The sequence below is a fragment of the Polypterus senegalus genome, chromosome 5, assembly GCF_016835505.1.
Source record: "Polypterus senegalus isolate Bchr_013 chromosome 5, ASM1683550v1, whole genome shotgun sequence".
Taxonomy (NCBI): Eukaryota; Metazoa; Chordata; class Cladistia; order Polypteriformes; family Polypteridae; genus Polypterus; species Polypterus senegalus.
This window is the reverse complement of record NC_053158.1, coordinates 177,554,778-177,580,876: the sequence shown is the minus strand read 5'-3', so window position 1 is coordinate 177,580,876 and position 26,099 is coordinate 177,554,778. Positions and strand designations below refer to the sequence as shown.

The 26,099-nt window shown below is 36.7% G+C and overlaps 1 protein-coding gene across 5 annotated transcripts in view; it reads right to left on the bottom strand.

Moving 5' to 3' along the window:
* Window positions 1-593: 593 nt before the first annotated feature.
* nub1 (negative regulator of ubiquitin-like proteins 1) overlaps window positions 594-26,099 on the bottom strand; it is a 42,887-nt gene continuing 17,381 nt past the window's right edge. For all 5 annotated transcript variants that reach the window (XM_039753660.1, XM_039753662.1, XM_039753661.1 and 2 more), the window contains exons 6-15: window positions 25,856-26,002; window positions 20,480-20,568; window positions 17,201-17,307; window positions 15,827-16,013; window positions 12,923-13,030; window positions 11,856-12,008; window positions 9,308-9,454; window positions 6,608-6,700; window positions 5,421-5,619; window positions 594-1,298 (exon numbers count right to left, since the gene is read on the bottom strand). In XM_039753660.1, coding sequence (XP_039609594.1) covers window positions 1,126-1,298; window positions 5,421-5,619; window positions 6,608-6,700; window positions 9,308-9,454; window positions 11,856-12,008; window positions 12,923-13,030; window positions 15,827-16,013; window positions 17,201-17,307; window positions 20,480-20,568; window positions 25,856-26,002 — 1,403 coding nt within the window. In that variant the 3' untranslated portion in view covers window positions 594-1,125. The remainder of the gene's footprint in view (window positions 1,299-5,420; window positions 5,620-6,607; window positions 6,701-9,307; window positions 9,455-11,855; window positions 12,009-12,922; window positions 13,031-15,826; window positions 16,014-17,200; window positions 17,308-20,479; window positions 20,569-25,855; window positions 26,003-26,099) is intronic.

Genomic DNA, 26,099 nt, shown 5'->3' with positions numbered 1-26,099 from the left:
GGAGAGTTGGAATAAAAGCCAGCTGTAATTTTCTGAAAATGATAAGAGAAGGGACTTCACCTACTACTGGCTGTTTCTCAAGATAAAGGGGGCTCCTACCTCTGGAGATTATAAACACATTGGTGCATGTGATGTACTACAAGTACTCTGTTTTACTTTGAAGGCCACCAAGATACTTTAACCATCCCAACTAAATTTTACTTGTCGAAACAGATAACAGAGATTGAGTTAAGGGATTTTCTTAGTAAGTGATTTCAACTGTAACTTTAGTCAAAAATGGTGCCAAACAAACAAAACGTTTTGTAAGATTATTAGACCATGACCATGTACTGATAATATCATCTAATTGGGTCCAATGGCAAGTAAGTTCTGGTTCGTGATACCATTATGTGATCTTTCATCATCATTCTCCTGTCTTTAGTGACGGCTCACTTGATACCTAATCCCTTCTGTAAGGACACAGGTCTTTCCATGTGTCTGCTAACATTATTTCTGTACATACAGTAGGTGAAAGCACTTTGAAATAGTGCCATTCTCTGTGAGCTGCAAATCAAACAGGTTTTCTTGATGAATCTCTGGCAAAAATAAGATAAACATTTTTGATTTTTATTGTGCATTTTTAAGAATATTTTGGTTTCAGTCTTTTACGTTCTATACATAAATTAAACCTAATGAATCACAGAATTGATAACATTTTCCTTCAGTTCATGACTTTAATACAACAATTAAATGATTATGGTACACCTTCAAATCTGATACAAGTAAAATGTGTTACTTTGACTCGTTTTACAAATTTACTTCATTTAAATAGTAAGAGTAAGTGGTTGCAGTTTAAAATGTAAAATAGTTGTAATAAAATAGGTATTCTGTTTTATAGCTGTGAATCATAATAGGCTGATATAAATCTACTGCTGAAAATGTACAAAAATTGAATATACTCCTAAGAATTAAAGAGGAGATATTATTCTTACAAATATGTTAAAATGCATAATGGCTGGGTTTTTTTGTACATTCTTCCTAAATGCATTAACTGCAAAAAAAATTGACCAACATAGTTGAAATAATTTAAAACTTTGCATTCTGTCTGAAACACTGTGATTTAAATTTTTGCATTAATCAAATTAATTAACCAGTTGATTGGTTCCTTCTTTCCAGGTAACTTTTCAGTTGCTCAATTACCATCTCCTCTTCCTCCAAAGTCAAGTCAAGATAGTCTTCTTCATGCTCTGGGATATCTGCAAGTACCTCTTGTATAAGATCTGCTTCCATTGGGTCATCCTCTGAATTTCCTGGAGAGCCTATTGGGAATAACAAACACAAATTGTAAAGGAGTTGTGTGTGTGTGTGTATGTGCATTTTCAGCTTCAACACTTTCATTTTCATTATAATAAAACTAGCAGTTAATAACTTTGAGGTTATTTTCCTCACAATATACTGTTAAATAGTCATACAGCTTCATTAAATGCCAGGGATGATAATAATAATATGAAGCATAAAATAAGCAGAAGAACATGCAGTTAAGAGTGATAAAAATACAACCATGTTAAAGAAAAAAAGTATGAAGTCTTAAACATTTCATTTATCCCCTCTACTCCTCACCTTGCTAAAAGTGACACACATATCTGGAACACTGCCACACAAAATTCTGACAGCACTGCCCATACAAATGAAACAGATGTGCATCAGTCCTTAAATATTCATTCAATGGACTAACAGTCATGATCATTGATATTAGTAAGTAGCTAGTAGACATCTTGTTAAAAACGCTTTCATAAGAAAAAAAGACAAAGAAATAAAGTCTAGACTTTATACTAAAAATTAAAATTAATCAAATGCCAGCAAGCAATACATCACTGTAAGTTTGTGTTTTAAAAGGCTTTGCAGATGTATATGCTCTATTAACGCATTAATTGATTTACTTTGCATTTACACATAAATGTATTTAGCCTGCACTAAAGAAAAAAATATTTTAATTAATTGTGGGAAGTATATAAGTATTGAAACTACAACACTAGGCCCTTTTCAAGTATAAACATCCAAAATAGGAGCACTGATTAAGATGAAGGCCAAGCACAAGATTTTATAATATATACCTACAGCTATATACTAAATGTATTACCAACTGAAATTGGTTAGATGGTTTACTGTACATAAGCTTGAAGGTTAATAGTATGCTTGTGATGTACATAATATTATGTGCAGATAGCAAGACAGATATAATATGAAACTTAACTTTCAAAAAATCTACTGTAGCAGTAATAGTTATATCTTATATTTTGAACCACAATAGAAACAAAATTGATTAAAATGAATAATATTTTAATTTCTTTTTATGGCTGAATATTAATGAACCCTTGATACAGTATTAGAGAACAGTTATTTGCAAATGAAGAGTTTATGCTGACTAGAGCTGCTGATTTAGCTATACATACCATATCTGTATGTTAGTCATTTGTACAGAAATATAAGTACAATAATTATAAACTATTACTAACCCTCTTCTATTCTGTTTTCTTCTCTGTATCTTGAAGTGGCACTTGGTGCCATCGCTCTACTGCCTCAAAAAAGGAGCATTGGTGTAATAGGCTAAAAGAGTCTCTCATCAGATTGGACGGCCCATCACATACTCCACTATAAAATGCCCTGGAGGACTGGTTTGAACTTTGTCTATGACTTTCAATTTTTAGCATCATTTTAATCTTGTCCATTGTCATCTGGCCATATTGTAGTTCATTAATTAATCAATGGACAGATATTGTTGTTTTCCATTTATGTTTATCAGTAATTAGTGTAATCTATGCTTGTGTTTTCCCTGTTCATAGCACTCTGAGTGAAGACTCCGTGAAGAGCGCTATAAAAAATAAGTTGTATTGTAATGTACTGTTCTGAACAGTTTGGTAAATCAATACAAAAATCTTCTAATTATATAATAGCATGACATGTATAACATTATGTCAATTAAAGAATGGATAGGCAGAACCCACATTTGACCAACATAAATATGGACAGGCTACACAAAATGTACTCATGCACAACACAGTAAAAGGCACAAATTAGCTTAAAAAATGGAAATACTGATTAATTAGGGCCCAAAACCTTTAGAACTTTGCTAAACAATATTATTTGAACTATCTTGTCACATGTCCTTTGTGTTAGAGACATGAATAGGTTAGTTAAGGTTGCCCTCTAGTGGTAAAATACTTTAATTGTGTACCAAAAGCAAACCTGTAGTGGTAACATTTAGATTCCAGCACTTTACTATGTTTGTTTGACAATGCCATAGGAAGGCTCATCAATATTGATAAACTTGCACCATAAAATTGTGTAACCTTCATGTAAGAGAATCACATTCTGTAAAAGTATAAATGACTGTACATGTGAGTTAAGTAAGTCTGTCAAAGATAAAAATTAAGTAAAATGGGATACCTGAATACAAATATAAACCCTTAAATTTAGTACTTATATAACAAACAAACTTGAATGTCAGAAGCACTTTGCATCTTACAGTACATAACTCTCAATAAATTCAGCAGAATGTAAATTGTATGTATGTATTTGCATGTTATTTCCCTTTATGACTATACAATTCCCATCTGCGATTCAACCACAAGTTCTACTGATAAAGGTAATGATGTCTGACTCAATGTTTAACTCATACAAGCATATTAAGTCAACATAAACTCAACTGTTCAGAAGGATGAATATCAGGTTTTAGTCTCCAAAACTCGTGCATGTAGTTATGTAAGGTACAGCAACTTATTAAGTATGGATTAACAGAAGAAATTACTTGTAGCTTTTTGTCTGATAAGCATATTGCCTATTTCCCAAAAGCAAAACAATACATAGAACTGTACTTTATAAAGTGTAAAAATAAAGCTGTGTTTACACTATCACTTTCATGTGACTTAATTTCTGTTTTTCCATACAGATTAGCTTTTTTAGTAAGGCCCCAAAAACCACATGCTTTCTGATTTTTTTTTAGATTGGTATGGGCCACAGTAACATGTGGCACTGAATTTCAAATAGATTGTTATCAACCATATACAAGACTTCTATCTAGGATATAGAAGTTGATTATGTAATTTTTGTGTATTACGCTACATGCTGAAAAGAGAGATACTATAGCTAGAGACGATTAAAGTTTTTCATTTGATTCAAATGTTCTCCAGCTAACAGGAGCCATTAAAGATGTTAACAATACTGGTCCACCACTTGTGGCTTGTGTTGTGTATCCCAGTTCTTTGAATGCAGGTGGAGGAATTCAAAGCAGAAAATACTACGGCATATATTGCCATAGCCATTCTGTGTCGACTTACTGTATTTAGAAAACAAGCTCTGCTTCTAAAATGTAAAAAATTGAAAAGCGTTAAAAGATAAAGCGTACAGACCCTCACATTTATGCCTTATCTACATCATAATGCATGTGCAGTGCACATATTACATATAAGCTGAATGCGTATATAAATCCACACGTCACATCTAGAAATTGTAATGTAACACCACAGACATCAAATTTGGAATTCTTCATGATTTCCGATTTCGGCATCACGACCTGGTAATGTAATCCTGGCCTTAGATATACAATAGGCAGTTTTTCCTGCCTCAGTGTGCTTGCTTCTCATAAGCTTGCAAACTTGCATGGTAATGTGTAAGGCTTGGTATTTAGTGGTCACCTAATAATATACTATACTCAGTCAACTGAAAATAAAAACAAATAGTGAAATGAAACTTGATTAAAAGCTCCACATCCATCACTTGTAGCTCCTCATGCACCATCTGCTTCCCTAAATCTCCTTCCTCACATCTTCCAAATAATTAAAAATACATGAAAGTCGCTCAGCTTTCAAAGAAAGCATTCACACTCCTGCGTTACTAAGCTCTGCTTCTGCATAAGAGGATGGATACGGAAGGAAAGCAGACTGCTTGTTCTTCAAGTTATTAAACTACACTGTTCAGATTAGCTTCAAAACCAAAACTGAAACTGATGCCCTTGCCATAATACGCTGCTCCTTCAAAGGCAAACACCACCAAATGCAACCATTGGTTGTCTGAAAATATGGAAGGCTTACAACATTATTTGCCTTATAAACCTGACCCCCAAAAAAACATCCACTTATAATTTAATGAATGATACTGAGGAGCAAAAAAAAAAAAATACATTTTTACCTTTAATGTAGTACATTTTGCTAGCAGAACTGTATATACAGAATTTATGACTGAAACAGAAGAGCAGTACAAAACAGCCCTTTGTGGTAGTAAGACCAAAATTTGTTTTCTCAAATTAAAAATGCAACATTAAAATTTCTTGTGAACAAAAGTAAGCAAAGGAAATACTGAATCAAACAGACGATTGACTTTATCAAAACCTATTAAATAACTACAACATGTTAAAGGACTGTTCCATTAAATGGTAAAAGCACCTGCAGAACTAGAACTGGGCTCTTCTGATGAAATGCTTGTGTCTTCAGGAGTGGAAGATGAAGTTGCTCCTACTGCTTTTAAATTTTCTGGAAGATTCCCATTATAATGAAGAAGAAGCTGTATGGCACTTTCTAGGTTTCCATTTGCATGTCTCAATGCAGCCTCTGCAGAATCTTGGTTAAAACCAAGAGATACTACCTGAAATGAACATATAGCACATGTAAAGTAATTGCAGTTCTCAATTGTTTTACTTGTTGCACTCTGTCTTTATTTCAGATTCAATAGGGACAATAAAAACGTTCTTTCATTAGTTGTCTTGGTAAATGTAATGCAGCAACACAGAAAAAGTCAGAATAGTCAGTTCACACCGCAGCAATAACATCTAATCAGGTCCAAGAAGAAAAAACAACATTTTGTAGAGGTATATCCTCTTCCTGAGTGTAATATAGAAAGATCTGTTTTTGGATGTTATTTTTTTTTTTCTTGTGTTAAATAACAAACCTGCTATTTTCATAAAATGATCACCGATTTACTTACTGCATATATTTATCTATTAACATAAATCCACATATAGTGCATCTGTGTCAAACATGAAAAATGTCATAGAAAAAATCATTTTTAGATGACGAAAACAACTCTGGTAAAATTTTCTTGACAAAGGAACTTGAAGGCTAAAATTAAGTATTTGGCATCTGCCATATGTCATATGTTGTGGAATTTAGAACAAAAAAATAAGCAAGGAAATTATATCAATAAAAAATAAGATTTTTTTCAAGCCCGGTAATACTAACTTTTGGTAGTTTTACAATTTTAAAGACAACTAAACAAAAAAAGAGACTAAGATACACTAAAAATGAACAGTGATTTGCAGCCCATCCAAGCTTTTTAAGACTGCAGTACTACATCAGGTTGCTACATCTAAGGATGAGGGATGGGTTATGAAATGTAGAGATTCTTCATTTTCCATATTACCTTTTATTTTCTATAGGACTAGGTTTTTGGTTTTTAGATAGAGATGCATGTTGTAGTCCTACAGAAAAGACTAATCTCATTACAAAATAAATGTTAAGAGTGTAGCCAAAACAATCACAGGTATAAAAATGTTCTCTCAAAACAATACCTGCACTAGAAACAATACACTTAATTTTTCATTTTTCCTTTGGAACTTTCGGAAAGTATAGTGTACCTGATTAATTTTTTCTTCTGTAACCATTTCATTGTTATTCAGCCTTTGGTTATTGTTTTCTGCTGCTATAGGTGAGTAGTTATCAAGAAGGTCCTAAATAAAAAAAAAAAGAAGCAAATGTTTCTTTTAATGGTACCAGCAGTTTAAAGCAGAGTGGTATCTCGCAAATAATGGATGAGGAAAAAATGGAAAAGAGACTTTCTATACATTTATTTTTCATCATTATAAGATTTAGAGAAACAGGAACAAGGAGAGAATAATACCTGGATGGGATGTCAGTTCACTGCATATCACACTCATGTATACCACTCCTATTTAGAGTTCCCAGTTAAACTCACTGCATATTTTAGTGATACAGGTATAAATAATATTCACTGAGAGAAGGTGAAAAGCCATGAATACTGTACAGTGGTGGTAGCTTTGCCATGAAGTAAGCCCGGGACCCAGAAGTTATCAGGCTGCAATGCTAATCACTGTACCACTTTCTTGCTCCTACTAAGAACATCTTTTGCAGATATTAAGCTTAGGTACGTATGTATATGTTTGACAGCCAGACAACATTTATACATTAATGTATGTTTCAGTTTTTACTGTTAATTACAAATGCATGGGAAATAAAAGCCTGTTTGCTCAAGACATTTAAGTCTGTGTAGGCTTGCATTTATTTTAAACTGTGTTAAATTTCACAACACAATGGGCCTCAGTTATAGTGCCATCAGGTAATCGAATGTATCAGAAGTAGTATGTAACAAAGTACTTTTCTGTATATATTATTTTTAGGTTTTCTGATAAAGGCAAATAGTATTGATAGGGAATGTGGTGTAGTGGTTAAGGCTTTGGATTAGACCCAGGACTTCAAAACCTGAGGTTGTGGGTTCAAATCTGACTACTGTCACTGTGTGTCTCTGAGGCAAGTCACTTCACCTGCATGTGGTCCAACTAGAAAAACAGATGTAGTGTAACTAATTGTATCTCAAATGTTACAAGTCGCTTGGATAAAGGTGTCATTCAAATAGCAATAAAAATATTATTAGGTCACTGGAGCCGCTTATTCTTGAACATGCTATATACCAGGGGTCAGCAACCTTTCAGCAGTATCATGCTAAACTTATGTTACAATGTTATTCCATGTGCCGACATAGCCAATTTTGTTATATATATGGTATTAAAATTGGTCTGGTTATAATGGGCTTCAAAAGTATATACTTTTGAAGCTCATTATAACCAGATCTTATATTATTGCCCATTCAACATTTTAAAATACATAGGATCATATATGAAAAGAATGTTTTGTCAAATGTTTTTATAACTGCATTCGGTGGCTTATTTTTGGTTTAAATTATTTGAATAAAATAAAGTTTCTTAAAGCCAGAAACAGCCCTTTTTGTAGCTTTACTTTCACAATGGAGTTTTTAAAATGTGGACTGATGTTTATTGACAATGTCTTTAATTAATAATTCTTTGCATTTATATAGTGCTTTTCTCACTACTCAAATTGTTCAGCAATTGCAGGTTAAGGACCTTGCTCAAGGGCCCAACAGAGCAGAGTCCCTTTCTGACATTTATGGGAATCGAACCGGCAACCTTCTGATGGCCTCTGCAGATCCCTAGCCTCAGAGCCACCAATCTGCCTGACACTTGACGTACGACACACAACACTTTAACAGCACAACGCACACACAGTACGATCCTTTTGTTGTACAAATCCATATCAATTTGTCCAAGAGTCTTGAAAAGAGCGAACATCAAGTTTTTGTCATTTATGAGTCATTTTAGGGCTGTATATTACTTAATAATAACAAGGTTTGTTTTAACGTTCCACAGCCTGCACTGAACACATGCTTTCCCTTTACATGTGATTCACATGCGCAAAACGTAGGTGGGGACGTGGAGCGCAAACGCATGTGCTATAATTAAAATATAATAACAAAAGGTTGGTTTAAATGTTCCACGGCCTGTACTGAACACATGGTTTCCATTTACATGTGAGTCTCATATGCAAAATGTAGGTGAGGGTGCTAATGCGTGCGCTGTAATTAAAATATATATTTTTTTACTATATTTCAACTCAACCTTTGGCCCACATGCTGTAGGTTGCTGGCCCCAGCTATATACAATTGCACATGAGTAAAACATTCCTGCATTAGATCAATTTCCGCTTTTCCTAGAGTCTTGGCTTTTGTTGATGGTCAATGCAAAATACCATTTAACAGGAAAATGTATTCTTTTGAATTGAAATGGGTAATCAGTTGAATAATGTGCAATCTGAGTATAAATTATTATTAACAGATGTTTATGATTTTCACTTGTTTACATTGTTCATGCTTGTTTTTTTTATTTTATTAAATATTAAGTGGTTAAAAAGTGTGGAGAAGTCTAGTGGCTCAATTAATCTCAATGCTCCAGAAGAACAATATAAATACATTACAGGACATTGAGAAGACATACAATTATGTACTTTGTCAGATGCTGGTAAATTAACTACAGAGTGATAAATGAGGTCTAAACTTCACCCTTTGTAATTTATCTGGTTCATTTTGTAATATATCACATATTATTAAAACCTGGTAATTGTAGTAATGTTTTATATATCACCTTTCCCATGCTCAAAAGGGAAAAATAACAAAGAGCTTACATTCTTTATGATGTCAAACAAACTGTGTATCTTTCATTTTCTTAAAAGATGGCTTCAGGGTATACCTGAAAGGCTTTGTTCAAGTCCCCTCCTGCTTTAGCAAGTGCCTTTGCAGCATTTCTTCTAGAATAACCCAGCTGAGTCAATGAGGTAATATCATCCATTCTTTTTCTTCTCTTTTCTCTTTCCTTTCTTCTTACTGCTTCTTTTTCCTGAAAAAGAAAAGAAAAACACTAAATAGGCAGGTTTACTTACAAGAATTATTTCTGCGTGGGACAAACCTTGCATAACTTTCCCATCTTGATAGTCAAATTGCTGACAAGAATCGATCGTATTTAGCACATGATGAGAATCACTTGTAAATGGGATACCTATCTATTATACAGCATCTGCCCTCTCACATCCATGTTTAAACACAGAGTTGTTTTAAAAATATGAATTAACATAGGACTTATAACTTTGGGATAGGAAAAGAAAACCGGAATACCAGGAGAAAAAGGGGGGAGGAACTCTGCATATGGGGTGCTGCAACTTAGAAAATAAACCATATTTCAATTACTCAATCAATCAATCAATCAACATTTATTTATATAGCACATATTCATACAAAAAAATGTAGCTCAAAGTGCTTTACAAAATGAATAGAGAAATAGAACACACAATAAAAGATAAACATAAGTCAACATTAATTAACATAGAATAAGTAAGGTCCGATGGCCAGGGTGGACAGAAAAAACAAAAAAAAAAACTCCAAAGGCTGGAGAAAAAAATAAAATCTGTAGGGGTTCCAGACCAAGAGACCGCTGTGAATTACTGTGAAATAATATTATTTTTATTATGTTACTAAATTGGTTTGCCTCATCATTAATTATATATGGGCAGCCAGTTTCATTAAAAACAAGACACATTATAAATGGTAGTACTTCAGACTATTACATCAGAATAGTAGCTCATCATGTCTTGGTTAATGTGGGTTTAACTAAAAATAAGTATACACATTTATTAATGTTTACTTTTGACTATTATATAGTATCTTCTATTTATCAATATTGTTTTAGTGAAAAGTCAAGCAAAATTACACCTTTTATTGGCTAACTAAAAAGATTATAATATGCAAGCTTTCAGGGCAACTCAGGCCTCATTTTTTAACATTCATGCTTTAAGTTTGATATTTACTATGTAATTTAATATAAACTTTTCTAAGAAAATCCAATACTTCTTTTAAAGACTATAAGTCAACCTTAATACAAAATACCATCACATGACAACATTGAAACCTGCTCAGTCCATTTCCTGAAGGCAGCAGCACTAACCAATGAATCACCTCGCCACCCCTGAATTTAGCAGCAAAATGAACCACTAGTCCAGAATTCTCACTAGGTAATTACAAGTAAGGAGAGAGAGAGAGGTTGGGAGCGTACAGCTTGTTGCCACACCCACCACGACAAACCACTCAGATTGGAATCGAGTGCATCCGTGCAACGGGTGACACCTCAGCATCACACTGGAACAGTGTGAGGTTTTTTCCCTCCCTCACAGTGGCTGGAGTGTGAATCCTGCCACCAACCCGTGGTTTTCCCTGCAAGTTGGAGGGCCTTCTTGCAGGACTGGATGCAGGTTATACAGGTCACACCCAGAACGAAGCAATTACAGGTTAAGGACTCAATGGAGTAGAGTCACCTCTGGTGTTTAAAGGATTCGAACTGGCAACCTTCTGATTGCTGGTGCAGGATTCCTAGCCTCAGAGCTAACACTGAGTATGAGTAAAACTTACTAAATATACAGGCTACATTAGATAAAACAATTACTACAAAAAAAAAAAAAAAAATGAATGCTACCTCACTTAACACATTACCAAGAACCTGACATGGACCTAGCAGACACAAACTCAAGTCAGGAAGGCAAAACTTGAGCCGCTTATTCTTGAACATGCTATATACCAGGGGTCAGCAAAACAGCGCCTTTATCACCTGAGGCAGCTGAGGAAATTCAAGGTCTGGCCAAACATTTTGAAAACTTTTTACTTCAGCACCATAGAGATTAACCTAACACAGAGCTGCACATCATGGTTTTGGAATGGCTCAGTCCAAGATCACAAAGCCCTGCAGTGAGTGCTGCACTCAGCACTTCTCTCTCTGTAAGACATCTACACCAAGTGCTGTAGGACCATGCAATCAAAATAATTATGGACACTACCCACCCCAGCAACAGACTGGTCAGCCTGCTCACCTCAGGCAAGTGGCTATGCAGCATAATGGAAAAAACCGAGAGACTCAAGAGGAGCTTTTACCCTCAGGCCATCAGAATCTCTGACATGCCAACAAACATTTGAACCTAAAACTCACTTTAAGTTATAGCGCAGCCACTTTACACTTTTTACTGCTTCAAATTTCAACTAAATTTCAATATAGTTTAACTTAACTTAATTTAAATACATTTAGTTAAGTTTATTTAACTAAACTGGGTGTTTGCTTTTTTTTTTTTGCACATTCTTGGAGTAGGCTAGCTTTTTCATTTCATTGCACGTTTTACCTCTATAATTGTATGTGTGACAAATAAAACCCTTGAATAAAACTTGAGTAATTGAAAACATAAGATATATTTTAAACTTACTTCTCTTCTCTGACAAATATGGTCGGCTGCATTGTTAACATTTCCATCACAGGCACGTAGACCAAGACGTGCTTCTTGCTCTGTGTATCCAAGATTCATGAGTTCAGCTATTTTACTAGAGTCAATGCAGAGTTGCATATGTAGATTTTGTACCTAAAATTAAAATAAAAAATATCTTTACAGCAATCATTAAAATTGTTGCTTCAAATCATAATTATAAACATGAACATTGATCTTTGATGGATCATCTGCAAATATTCCAGGTTTTTAATTGATGTAAAGACAGCCAAGAAAACTCAATTCCAAACATTAATGAAACTATAATATAGAATTATATCTTACTATAGGGTACACACACATGCTTAAAACACAGCTAAACTGTAACAATCCTCCCAGCAGTTTCCAGCAATTTCTTTTTTCAATAGCATTCTGTCACAAATGGTCTTCTGCTTTGATAATGTTTCAGATTTGCACAGGATGTTCTCAAAATACCTTCATAGTACCGGCAGTTTCAGCTTTGGTAAAATGGTACTTGCAAAATTTTTTGTAATTTTTCACATAACTACAAACTTTTTGTGTTCAAAGTATTTTTACTTTTTTTTTTTTTTGGATAAAATGGTGATAAACAATGTTGCATTCTAGTAATAGTTTTTAAATTCATAGCATGAAAGACCTTAAAACAAATGAAATTTTACACAATGTGTTCACTGTATATGGTGCAATACTACAATTATTACTACTACAATATGCCACAATAAATATAAAATGCACCATTAAGCTGTTCTGAATTTCCAGGCATGGGCCAGGCAAAGACAATTAAAATGTGATTTTTTTTTTTTACTTTTCATTATTAAGATTAATTCATAATCCCATTAGGAAAATGCTATTAAAAATACAAAAAATAGTAATTTGATCTTAAAAGCTAATAAATACTTGCCATGTATTTTCTAACAAGTTCATTAAATGATACGATTCTAACAAGACTTGAGTTTAACTCTAACTACTCTATCAGAAACCATTTTGGTGTCTACATAATCTTATAGCAAATGTTTCCATAAAATTCTTACCTTGCTAAGTTTTTCAGCAGCTGCATTTTCATTACCTTCAATATATGATAGCAAGCCCTGAAGTAAGTAAAGCCTTAGAAATAGCACTTCTTCCCCTCTAGAATTTCCCTGAAAATAAAAAAAAGAAAATCTGTCTTTATGTCGCTGCCAGTAACCAAAGTTAAGCAAGCAGTCCTGTGCAAAGATTTAAATTATTTTTAGATTAACAGGAGAATAGCATTTTCCTAAAATGTGCAGAAAAATATTTCTAATAGCATTTTATAATTGAGATAAGCCCTTGCCAGAAAAGCAGCCAATTAAATTAGTGTACTAAAAAAGGCAAAATTAAATTAGCAGTACATGTGCATACCAAAACACCAGTTCTGAACAACTAGACCTTCGATTAAGGTCTCCATACAGTTACTCTATATGATAGACTGACTGTAGCCTGCCTGATGAAATATAAATTGAATTACAAAAAATGGGGGGCTGGGTTCTTAAGAAATATACACATATATTTTCATGTACCTATTTCCCCCTAAGATGTGTCACTTTATTTTCTTATTAAAGCAAGATTTACTGTATGTTACTGGCTGTGGCAGATTCCAGAACACCCCGCGATACATGAAAATCCGCGAAGTAGAAACCATATTTTTGTATGGTTATTTTTATATATTTTAAGCCCTTATAAACTCTCCCACACTGTTAAAATTATTAGAGCCCTCTAGACATGAAACAACACCCTTTGGTCAAAAGTTTAAACTGTGCTCCATGACAAGACAGAGATGACAGTTCTTTCCCACAATTAAAAGAATGCGTGTCAGGAGCAGAGAATGTGAGAGAGAGAGAGAGAGAGCGAGCGAAAGAAAAGCAAACAATCAAAAAATCAATACGTGCTTTTGGGCTTTTAAGCATGCCGAAGCACCGCGAGATAGCAGCATTTTTTAGAGGAGCGTCCGTATCCTCTAGGCAAACAGCCTCTGCGCAAACAGCCCCTCTGCTCACACCCCTTCCGTCAGGCAGAGAGAGTGAGAGAGACAGAGAAAAGCAAAAATCAAGCACCGCGTGGGAAGCATATCGTATACCATTGAGGAGTTTTATTTAATACGTAATACATGCTCTGATTGGGTAGCTTCTAAGCCACCCGCCAATAGTGTCCCTTGTATGAAATCAACTGGGCAAACAAACTGAGGAAGCATGTACCATAAATTAAAAGACCCATTGTCCACAGAAATCCTTGAACCAGCGAAAAATCCGTGATATATATTTAGATATGCTTACATTTAAAATCCACGATGGAGTGAAGCCGCGAAAGTCGAAGCATGATATAGCGAGGGATCACTGTATAACTAATCCAAAATGCCTTGCATCAGAAGTTTCATATATTTTTGGATTTTGTAATATTTGCATATACATAATGAAATACCATGGGTAAATCCTTAATCAAGTAGGGAAATGCAGCCACACCAGCTAAATGACAACTCTTGTGTATAATTAATTCATATTACTGAGACATTATTATAATGTGCCTTGATGTGACAAATACAGTGATCCCTCGCTATATCACGCTTCGACTTTCGCAGCTTCACTCCATTGCGGATTTTAAATGTAAGCATATCTAAAAATATATCACAGATTTTTCTCTGGTTCAAGGATTTCTGTGGACAATGGGTCTTTTAATTTATGGTACATGCTTCCTCAGTTTGTTTGCCCAGTTGATTTCATACAAGGGACACTATTGGCAGATGGCTGAGAAGCTACCCAATCAGAGCACATATTATGTATTAAATAAAACTCCTCAATGATATATGATATGCTTCCCGCACGGTGCTTCCCCTACTTGAAAGCCCGAACAGCCCGTATTGATTTTTGATTGTTTGCTTTTCCCGGTCTCTCTTACTCTCTCTGATATTCTCTGCTCCTGATGGAGGGGGTGTGAGCAGAGGGGCTGTACGCACACTGACCTAGAGGATATGGACACTCCTCTAAAAATGCCTTCACATTGCTCCCTGCCTTGCAGCTGCTTTGTAAGGCAGTGCTTCGCATATTTAAAAGCCCAAACAGCCCTACTGATTTTTGATTGTTTGCTTTTCTCTCTCTCTGTCATTCTCTGCTCCTGATGCGCACTCCTTTAAAGAGCAAGATAGGTTTACATTCTTTTAATTGTGAGACGGAACTGTCATCTCTGTCTTGTCATGGAGCACACTTTAAACTTTTGACTAAAGGGTGTTATTTAATGTCTAGAGGGCTCTAATAATGTTAAAAAAACATATTTAGAAGGTTGTAAACAGGTTTTCTATGCTCTAACTGTGAAAATATTCGATTTATAAATAAAGAATCCTACTTCGCGGAAATTCATTTATCGTGGTCGAGTCTGGAACGGATTAACCACGATAAACGAGGGTTTACTGTACTGTATATTAAACCTCTAAAGTGACTACTACTGTATAGACCTTATTTTAGCTTCACATTGGACTCCTACCTACCCCAACACTCAAAATGTATAAATCAATTTTTGACGCAAATGTCATTCATACCCATTTTTGGAACTGCCATATTTTCATGCTCAAATCAAAGTAGTTTTATAAAAGAGACCCCTGCTGTGGACATTTCCTCTTGTGGCATCATATCAGCGCTCCAAAAAATTTGGATTTTGTAATTTCAGATTAGGGATACTCAACCTATAATAAATTTCATTGTAAACCCTTTCAACTTTTTCCTGACTCATTTGCAAAATAAATATATAAACTAATTCTGATTGATTTTCAAATGTTAAAAATCAGTGTCAATTCCACACATAGCAGTAGTATAAAGGCGCACCATATAAACTATGTTAGTGTGTCTAAAACTGGCACAACCAGTATCACTGTTGTTTCTCTGTCACATACACAACATAGGTAATAAACATACAAATTAATGACAAACCTTTATTTGAACAAGTCTTTCTCTGTCCTTGCCATAGCATTTCAGGAAAGCATCTTCAGCTTTCTGCAATCTGGCCTTAGCATCTTCGAGTAAAGACATTTGCTCGAGAGCTCGATAACACCAAACAATGTCCAGCTGCAGAACTGCATAGTTGTCAACAGACTCTAATAAATTTGAATGACAAACACTATGAAAAAGGAAATAAATTTAGTAAGTCTACTGTCATTAATCTTCTCAATGCAGTTTAAATAAAAAGGAGGGAGAAGACAATTGGGATAATAAAGAACAGTCCAAAAATGCATATTTAAAAACATTTAGATAGACAGATAGAGAGCTAGAGAGATAGATAAATAAATTTCTCTCAGAATCAATAAAGTATCTAAGTACTTTAGCCATGAGTTATACCATGTTAATACAAACATTTACGCACACACCATACAAATAACATGAAGTACGTACACTGGGATTGTAATCATACAGTCCAATAAAGGTAATGTAGATGGTGCATACAATAAAGTCAGTGCAATGGGAACTGTGCAAATAACATTACTACCAAAGTGGCAGGTGGCACAGAATGATAACTTAGTATTAGTGTAGACAACTCTTTGGTGATTTAGACTTAAGTATATAACATTACTGTTTCAAACTCAGCTATTAATTACTGTGTAATCCAGAGAAACTTGCTTACATTACCAGTAATTCAAATATACAAATGTTTGAATATTTACATGTTTGTTAAATCTTACACTGTTGCACTACAAGGTGACAAACATGTTCTCTAAATAATGTAAGAAACATGGATGAGTCACTTCTAAAAATAAACTGCAGATCATTAACACAAGTTTAGAATGTTTGAAAATATAAACCAATAAAGAATATATAGTGTAAAATAAATATAAGACATTTTTACTAAGACTAGTATTTTTTGTATTGCACCAACTTCTATCATTTGTGGTTACCACAAAATGTTCAAATTATCTTTACTTTTTGATATACCCACGTATTAGTTTTCACAAGAAAAAAAGAAATATAACAGAATATTTAATCCTACTACATAACACATGCTGTGATTGAAATTTTACATTGCTACATGCTTCAGTGAAGAACATCGGATACGACAGTCTTCATGATACTATTTGAAATTAATGAGACTGCTTGGTTACAGGTCTTTATGTTCTCAATGTACTAACAGATTGCACAAAAGCAATTTCCAAGAATTCTTTCAAGGGTGTTAAAGACTGGCACAGAATAAATGTTACAATAGAATTATCTTTTACATGAGTCTCATTAATGTCATTACAGACCTCACATACACATGTATGCACATACTATACACAGTGTATGTGCATTCACACATAATAGAAATTGTCTTACTTAAATTTCTCATCTGCTTGCAGTAGGAAGCACAAAGCCATTGGATAATCTTTTTTCTTCAGAAAGGCCCTTCCTTTTTCATGCAGGCCAATGGCCATAATGAGTGCCTATACAGTAAAAAGAATAAAAAGACCACTCAAAAAGGGTAGTTAAAGAACCTAACAACTGGGTGAAGCACTATTAATTGCTCCTTAAAAAATTACTGCATCATCAGCTTCCTAAAATACAAACTCCAAATATAACAATCATATCCACCCTTAAATAAATTCATGGTCAGAGAACCAAAGCCTGGCATGGCAGTACTGGATGCAAGAAAGATAAGGGAATAGAGCTCAAACTTTCACCCACACTGGGTTGAATTAATAATTGTCAATCAAACTAAGAACCACATCTTTGACTATGGGGGAGGAAAACCAAAGTACCAGGAATAAAATACATATAAAGTCCACATTGGCAATAAGTGGGCTCAGGATTTGAATCCATGATGTTGGATCCATTAGGCAGTAGCAGTACCTACTTCATTCAAAATCATATTACCTCAAAAATACAAAAACTGGCATAAGACTATATACCATTCATTCACTAATACAATTGTTAATCTTGTTTGTGAGACATTACCAGTCACTCAGTCAGTCAGTTAGTCATTTTCCAACCCGCTATATCCTAACAAAGAGTCACGGGGGTCTACTGGAGCCAATCCCAGCCAGCACAGGGTGCAAGGCAGGAACAAACCCCGGGCACGGCACCAGCCCACCGCAGAGAGACATTACCAATTAAGTGAATAATCCAACAATAAAATACACCATTCAGCACAATAGCTGTAAGGAAATAAATTAGCAATGTAAGTGGACAAACGTATATACATGATCAGTAAAGATGGTCAAAAATTAAATTAGAGTATAAGGCACCACACAAAATACACTAAAAAAATACTCAAAACACATTTCAGATGACATCCTGCCAAAGTCTATGTATTTACTGTAAACTCACATACTTAAAAGCAAAAATTTCAAAGAAGAAATTGGTTATATGTAAACAGATTATTTATTATACACATTGATCAGGCACAACATTAAAACCACCTGCCTAATACTGTATAGGTCCCCCTCGTGCCACCAAAACCACTCTGACCTTTCCTGCATGGACACATTTTCGGACACCAAGATAATAGCAACAAATGCTTTAAGTCCTGTACGTTGTGAGGTATGGTCTCCATGGATTAGACTTGTTTTTTCAGCACATCCCATGATGCTCGATCAGATCGAGATCTGAGGAATTTGGAGGTCAAGTCAACACCTTGAACTTTTTATCATGTTACTAAACCATTTCTGAACAATTTTTGCAGTGTGGCATGGCACATTATCCAGCTGAAAGTGCCATCCCAGTGCCATCATCAATACTGTTGACATGAAGGGGTGTACATCGTCGGTAACAATCTTTAGGTAGGTGATAATTATCAAAGTAACATCCACATGAATGCCAGTTTCACAGGAGGTTTCCCAGCCCAACTTTGCCCAGAGCATCAAAGTGTCTCTGCCAGCTTGCCTTCCTCCCATAGTGCATTCTACTGCCATATCTGCCACATGTAAATGATGTAGACACACCAGGCTGTCCATGTGATCTAAAAGCAAACTTGATTCATCACATAAGGCCACCTTTCACTACTCCATGGTTCAGTTCTGATGCTCACATGCCCATTGTAGGCACATTCAGTGGACAGGGGTCAGCATGGACACTCTGAATGGTCTGCAGCTACGCAGCTGCATAAGCAGCGAGCTGCAATGGACTGTATGTTCTGACACATTTCTCTAATTGGCCAGCATTAGGTCTTTCAGTATTTTGTGCTACAGTAGCTCTTTTGTGGGTATAGATGAGACCGGGTAGCCTTTGCACCCCACACACATCAGTGAGCCTTGGGTACACATGACCCTGTCACTGGTTTACCAATTCTACTTCTTTGGACCAATTTTGGTAGGTACTAACCACTGCACACTAGAAACACTCCCCCCACCAAACCTGCTACTTTGGAGATACTCTGACACAGTTGTCAAGCCAGCAAAACTTGGCCCTCGTCAAAGTCACTCAGATCCTTGCCCATTTTTCCTTCTTTAAACATATCACCTTCAAAAACTGACTGTTCACTTGCTGCTTAATATATCCCATCCCTTGACAGGTGCCATTGTAACAATATAATCAATGGTCATTCAATTCACCTGTCAGTGGTTTAATATTGTGGCTGATTGATGTGTATTTTATATATACATATATAGGTGAGAAATATGTTAATGCCTTTGTTCATCTAACACTGTATTGTGCATAATACTATTTTTCTAGACATGTTCCTTTGGGAAAGCAAAAATATCTTTGGGATGGCAAACACTTGCAAGCAGAGTTTATAGAACATTAGTGTGAAAGTGCTCTTCACAAGATGTGGTTGAAAAGTAGCCAATGACATTCTGACAGAAAAACAACATGTTAAATATCTGACCTATTATTATACAAAAAGGATGTCTGCAAAAGGGAAAAAAATTAAAGCCAATTTCATGCTGAAAAGAAAGTGAGACAGAAGTACAAAGTTTTGGCTAATAAACCTTCAGGTACATGTGTGTCAAGTGTGTAGTGACATTATACAAGTGAGAGAGGAACAGGGAAAATTAAAAGGATAGAAAGCCAAAGTGAGTGTGAAAAGAAGATATAAGTGGAGGTTAAAAATTTATTTCTGAAGGATCGTGTAAACTCAAATTAAGATTATGTTTAGTGAGAAACATTAATATGTTATGCTGTAATGTCCTTACATGTATTTTCAACATACTTGACTGCTTCGTCATTATATTCAGCAACAACAAATATTCATAAACAGCAATTTGACAAAAGGTAATTAAAGAAGTCTTTATCTTTCAAAAAATATTCCAAGAAAAATATTCAGCCAATATTTCCTATCCACTTTACTACATGTGCTTTGTTTACTACTAAAAAATAACAGTACGCAATAAAATAAATAATAACAGACTATATGTAATAATACTGTAGACTTATTACAGTTTGCTTATCTTAGAATGTGCACACAGTCAGTACCTGCTGCTAAGTAAGAACAGAATGGATGCTTCTTTCACAAAGTAGACAATAATTAATATGAAAAAGAGAGATGAATATGTTGAAAATTAATTAGAATGCAACAACTGCTGTTTTAGTTATATTTACTACAAACGTAAAAAGTAAATCAAACGTTTTTATAATAGTCTGAAACCTTATTTAGAAATAAACCTTTCAATATCTAACCTTTTTCTCTTCTGAGGGAAATTTAATAGGATTTCCCTTCTGATCAGCAATTTCCAAGTAGGGGGTAGTTTCTGGATCCATACTTTCATCTAAAAGATTTTAAAATACATAAAACAATAACTTTTATTTTTATTATTGCACAACTATTTCAGTGCTAATCACACTTTGTTGCTAGTATCATTATAAAATTCAGACTAAATCTGTAAAAAGCCAAATTCCTCTCTGGGGACAAATAGAGTAAGTTTGTTCATTATTTTTTTCTTTCTATCTAAATGCTATACGGCTCATAGTTACACTGCCTTCATTAGATCTATAACTTTTTTATTACATGTTACCTAGACTTATTTTGCTTGATTACAATACAATTCTTTTACACATACCTTGTACCCTGGCCTAAAGCTAAAGAAATACAAACCCAGTTGTACTTCAGTTATTCACCACTTATAAACCAATCTGCATGTAACTTTTTCCTAAAAAGATGCACAACTTTCCATAATTAGGCACTCTGTACATTAACTGTAAACTCTGATATAATTCAATATTATTACTCTCAAGTGATTTTTCCATTCACAATTTCACATACTTCGAACATTTATATTATTGTAAAATTCTTGATTTTTGACATGTATTTCAGCTCAATTTACTACTAAAGCTTAAAAAAGAAATTAAGATATGAACAGTGAGATTGCGATTAGAGTGTGGGTCGTCACTATAACCACAATGTGCATCATTGTATTTACTGCAATGTGCACTGATCTTTTAGTTCAGTTTTATTTAGAATCATATTGGTGAGGTAATCGTCAATACTCAGTTAAAATAAGGGAAGGAAATTTTACTTCTCATCTCATTTACCCAGAATCCTCATCCTTACAGCCCTGTTATCTTCATACTACAGTTGAACTAAACCAACAAGAAAACACAGCTACAAAGATGAGCCACTCTGACAGCGACTTCTGGAAAGCCATTTTTAGCCTTTTGATGTTCAAAATTGTTAAGCTGTTTAAATGAAGATTAAACCCTAAACTAGAGATGCTGAACATATAACCAAGATTAGATTTTAAAACTGATATTTTATCAAAGACTTCAGATTTTGGGATTTTATTTTACAGGTATTGGAATGAAAGGAATTTGTAGTTATTGCATAAAAGTGGCATCTACCTTATTTTTTACTTATGTTATTTTAATTTAATTGAGTAGGAGTCTTTAGAAATTTTGGGGGGTGGAGGATGCTCACTTTAAAATGTGCATTTCCTATTAAATTTCAGAATGGTCATACTCTGAGTTGGATACACCAGGCCAATATATCAATGTTCTTTTTTGTCTTTAAATGTTTTCTATCTGTATATATGCATTGCATCTCACCCCGTACTGTGCTATATAATAATAGATATAATAGAGTTTTCACATATTCTTCCACATATTATTTATTCTGAACAGTTAATCTGGATTTTCTCTTTTTGTGAATATCAGTGCAAGAATTTTATTTACATTGTGGATTTTGTTTCAGCCCCTCCTCGAGCCCCCACCTTATAGTGGTGGAGGGGTTTGCGTGTCCCAATGATCCTAGGAGCTCTGTTGTTGGGGGTTTTATGCTCCTGGTAGGGTCACCCAAGGCAAACTGGTCCTAGGCGAGGGACGTGACAAAGAGTGGTCCAGAAAACCTCCGATGATGCATACAAACATTGGGTGGCATTTTCCCTCTCCCGGACGCAGGTTACTGGGGCCCCCCTCTGGAGCCTGGCCTGGAGGTCGGGCTCGAAGGCGAGGGCCTGGTGGCCAAGCCTGCACCCATGGGGCTTGGTCGGGCACAGCCCGAAGAGAAAACATGGGCCCCCCTTCCCATGGGCTTACCACCTGTAAGAGGGGCCAAGGAAGTTCGGTGCAGTGTGAGTCGGGTGGTGGTCAAAAGCGATCCTCGGCTACAGAAGCTGCCTCTTGGGATGTGGAATATCATCTCTCTGAAGGAGAAGGAGCCTGAACTAGTGCGTGAGATTGAGAGGTTCTGGCTAGATATAGTCGGGGTCACCTCGACGCACAGCATGGCCTCTGGAACCAGTCTCCTTGAGAGGGGCTGGACTCTCTACCACTCTGGAGTTGCCCCCGGTGAGAATCGCAGAACAGTTGTGGGCATACTTATTGCCCCACGACTTGAAGCCTGTTAATTGGGTTCACCCCGGTAGACGAGATGGTAGCCTCCCTCCGCTTTCGGGTAGGGGGATGGGCCCTACCTGTTGTTTGCGCGTATGTGCCGAACAGCAGTCTAGAGTACCCACCCTTTTTGGAGTCCCTGGAAGGGGTGCTAGACGGCACACCTGCTGGGGACTCCACGTTCTGCTGGGAGACTTCAATGCTCACGTGGGCAATGACAGTCGGACCTAGAAGGGAGTGACTGGGAGGAATGGCACCCACGATCTGAACCCGAGTGGTGTTTTGTTATTGGACTTCTGTGCTTGCCACGGCTTGTCCATAACGAACACCATGTTCAGGCATAAGGGTGTCCATATGTGCACCTGGCCCCTGGATACCCTAGGCCTCAGTTCGATGATCGACTTCGTGGTCGTGTCATCGGACTTGCGGCCACATGTCCTGGACACTCAGGTGAAGAGAGGGGCGGAGCCGTCAACTAATAATAATAATACATTTATTTGTAGGTGCCTTTCTAAACACACAAGGACACCAAACAATAGACAAAACACAGATTATAAACAAAAGTAAAATACAAAAGTTAAAATCAGACAGAGCAATTGTAATCAATGAGAAAAAGCAGTCTTAAACAAATGAGTTTTAAGTTTAGATTTGAAAAGTGAAAATGATCCAATATTTCTAAGCTCAGGTGGTAGTGAGTTCCAAAGCTGCGGAGCAGGGCAGCTGAATGCTCTGCTTCCCACAGTGGTAAGATGAACGAAGGGGACAGTCAAGTGCATGGAGGAAGAGGATCTAAAGGTACAGGAGGGAATGGCAACATGGAGGAAGTCAGACAGATATGGAGGGGCAAGGTTGTGGATAGCCTCAAAAGTTAGTAGGAGAAATTTGAATTGAATTCGAACTGAAATGGAAGCCAATGAAGCTGCTGCAAAACGGGAGTGATATGGTGAATAGAGACTGATCACCAAAGGTGGCGAGTTGACTTCGATGGTGGGGGGAGGATGCCAGTCAGGCCTGGTAGGCCCAAATGTATTGTGAGGGTGTGCTGGGAACGTCTGGCAGAGTCCTCTGCCAGAAGTAGCTTCAACTCCCACCTCTGGCAGAACTTCGACCAGGTCTCAAGAGAGGTGGGGGACATTGAGTCTGAATAGACCATGTTCTGTGCCTCTATTGTTGAGGCGGCTGACCGGAGCTGTGGCCGTAAGATGGTCGTGCCTGTTGTGGCAGCAGTCCCCAAACCCGTCGGTGGACACCAGAGGCGAAGGATGCCATCAAGCTGAAGAAGGAGTCCTACAGGACCCTTTTGTCCTGTGGGACTCCAGAGGCGGCTAACAGGTACCAGCAGGCCAAGTGGAATACGGCTTTGGTGGTTGCTGAGGCAAAAACTCTGGCGTGGGAGGAGTTTGGGGAGGCCATGGAGAATGACTTCCGGACAGCTTTGAGGAGATTCTGGTCCACAATCCAGCGTCTCAGGAGGGGGAAGTGGTGCAGTGTCAACACTGTATATGGTGGGGATGGTGCGCTGCTGACCTCGACTCGGGACATTGTGGGTCGGTGGGGGAGTACTTCAAAGACCTCCTCAATCCCACTTACATGTCTTCCAATGAGGAAGCAGAGCCTGAGGACACGGAGATGGGCGAAATACACCCGGAGTTCCTCAAGGCTCTGGATGTTGTAGGACTGTCTTGGTTGACACGCCTCTGCAACATCGCATGGACATCGGGGACAGTGCCTCTGGATTGGCAGAAGGAGGGTGTGTTCCAACTACAGAGGCATCACACTCCTCAGCATCCCTGGAAAAGTCTATTCGCAGGTCCTGGAGAGGAGGGTCGTCAGATAGTCGAACCTTGGATTCAGGAGGAACAGTGTGGTTTTCGTCCTAGTCACGGAACAGTGGACCAGCTCTACACCCTTGGCAGCGTCCTGGAGGGTGCATGGGAGTTTGCCTAACCAGTCTACATTTGTTTTGTGGACTTGGAAAAGCCATTCGACTGTGTCCCTCGGAGAATCCTGTGGGGGGTGTTCTGGGAGTATGGGGTACCGGACCCTGTGATAAGGGCTTTTCGGTCCCTGCACAAATGGTGTTAGAGCTTAGTTCACATTGCCGGCAGTAAGTCGAACCCGTTTCCAGTGAGAGTTGGACTCCGTCTGGGCTGCCCTTTGTCACCGATTCTGTTCATAACTTTTATGGACAGAATTTATAGGTGCAGTCAGGGCATTGAGGGGGTCCAGTTTGGTGGGCTCAGGGACTGGGGTCACTGCATTTTGCAAGTGATTTTGTCCTGTTTGCTTCATCAGGCCGTGATCTTCAGCTCTCTCTGGATCAGTTCGCAGCCGAATGTGAAGTGGCTGGGATGGGAATCAGCACCTCCAAATCCGGGACCATGGTTCTCAGCCAGAAAAGGGTAGAGTGCCCTCTCAGGATTGGGAACGTGATCCTGCCCCAAGTGGAGGAGTTCAAGTATCTTGGGGTCTTGTTCATGAGTGATGGAAGAATAGAGCAGGAGATCAACAGGCGGATCGGTGTGGCGTCCGCAAAGATACTGGCTCTGCATCGGTCTGTCGTGGTGAAAAAGGAGCGGAGCCAAAAGGCAAAGCTCACAATTTGCCAGTCGATCTGCGTTCCTACCCTTACCTATGGTCATGAGCTATGGGTATTGACCGAAAGAAAGAGATCACAAATACAAGCGGCTTAAATGAGTTTCCTCCACAGGGTGTCTGGGCTTTCTATTAAAGATAGGGTAAGAAGCTCAGTCATCTGGGAGGAGCTCAGAGTAGAGCCAATGCTACTCTGAATTGATGGGCCAGCTTTTATTATACCAAAACTGTTTACTACAGTAAAATTCACTATTTATACTATTATAAAATGTTACACATCTTTGGTAGTGTTGCCTCTAATAACAGGCATCTTCTACCTAGATGTACTGTATTCTCATAATCAAATCAACTATAGTATTCTTGATTTTTCTGTAACCAAAAATGGTTGGATAGATAACGCGTTAAAGTACCAATATGTGCTAGCCAGACCATTATTTTTTTAAAATTATACTCCCACCCTCTCTCTACTGTACCTTCAATTTTATATTAGAGACCGAATTAAACTACTTTTTGAAAAATGCTTAAACAACAAAACAAATTTAGTCAACCTTTTAATTTGTTTTAGGTAAACAGCATTCTATTAAATGCTGTATAAACTCCACAAACCCAAATATTAAATTACCAAACACTTACCTCTGTTTGACAGTATCTGAAATCCTTTTTGACTTCTTTTAAGCATTTGGTTTTGTTTTTCCTCTTCTATGATTTTCGATTTACTTTCTAATTTCAGAACCATTATTTTTGAGTTATGTTTAACGTTCTGTTCAGCAAGAGTTTTATCTGATGAAAAGAATAATAACATCAACATATCTGTTAAGCAAACTTTCAAAGTATACAGTCATATGAAAAAGTTTGGGAACCCCCCCCCCCTTAATTC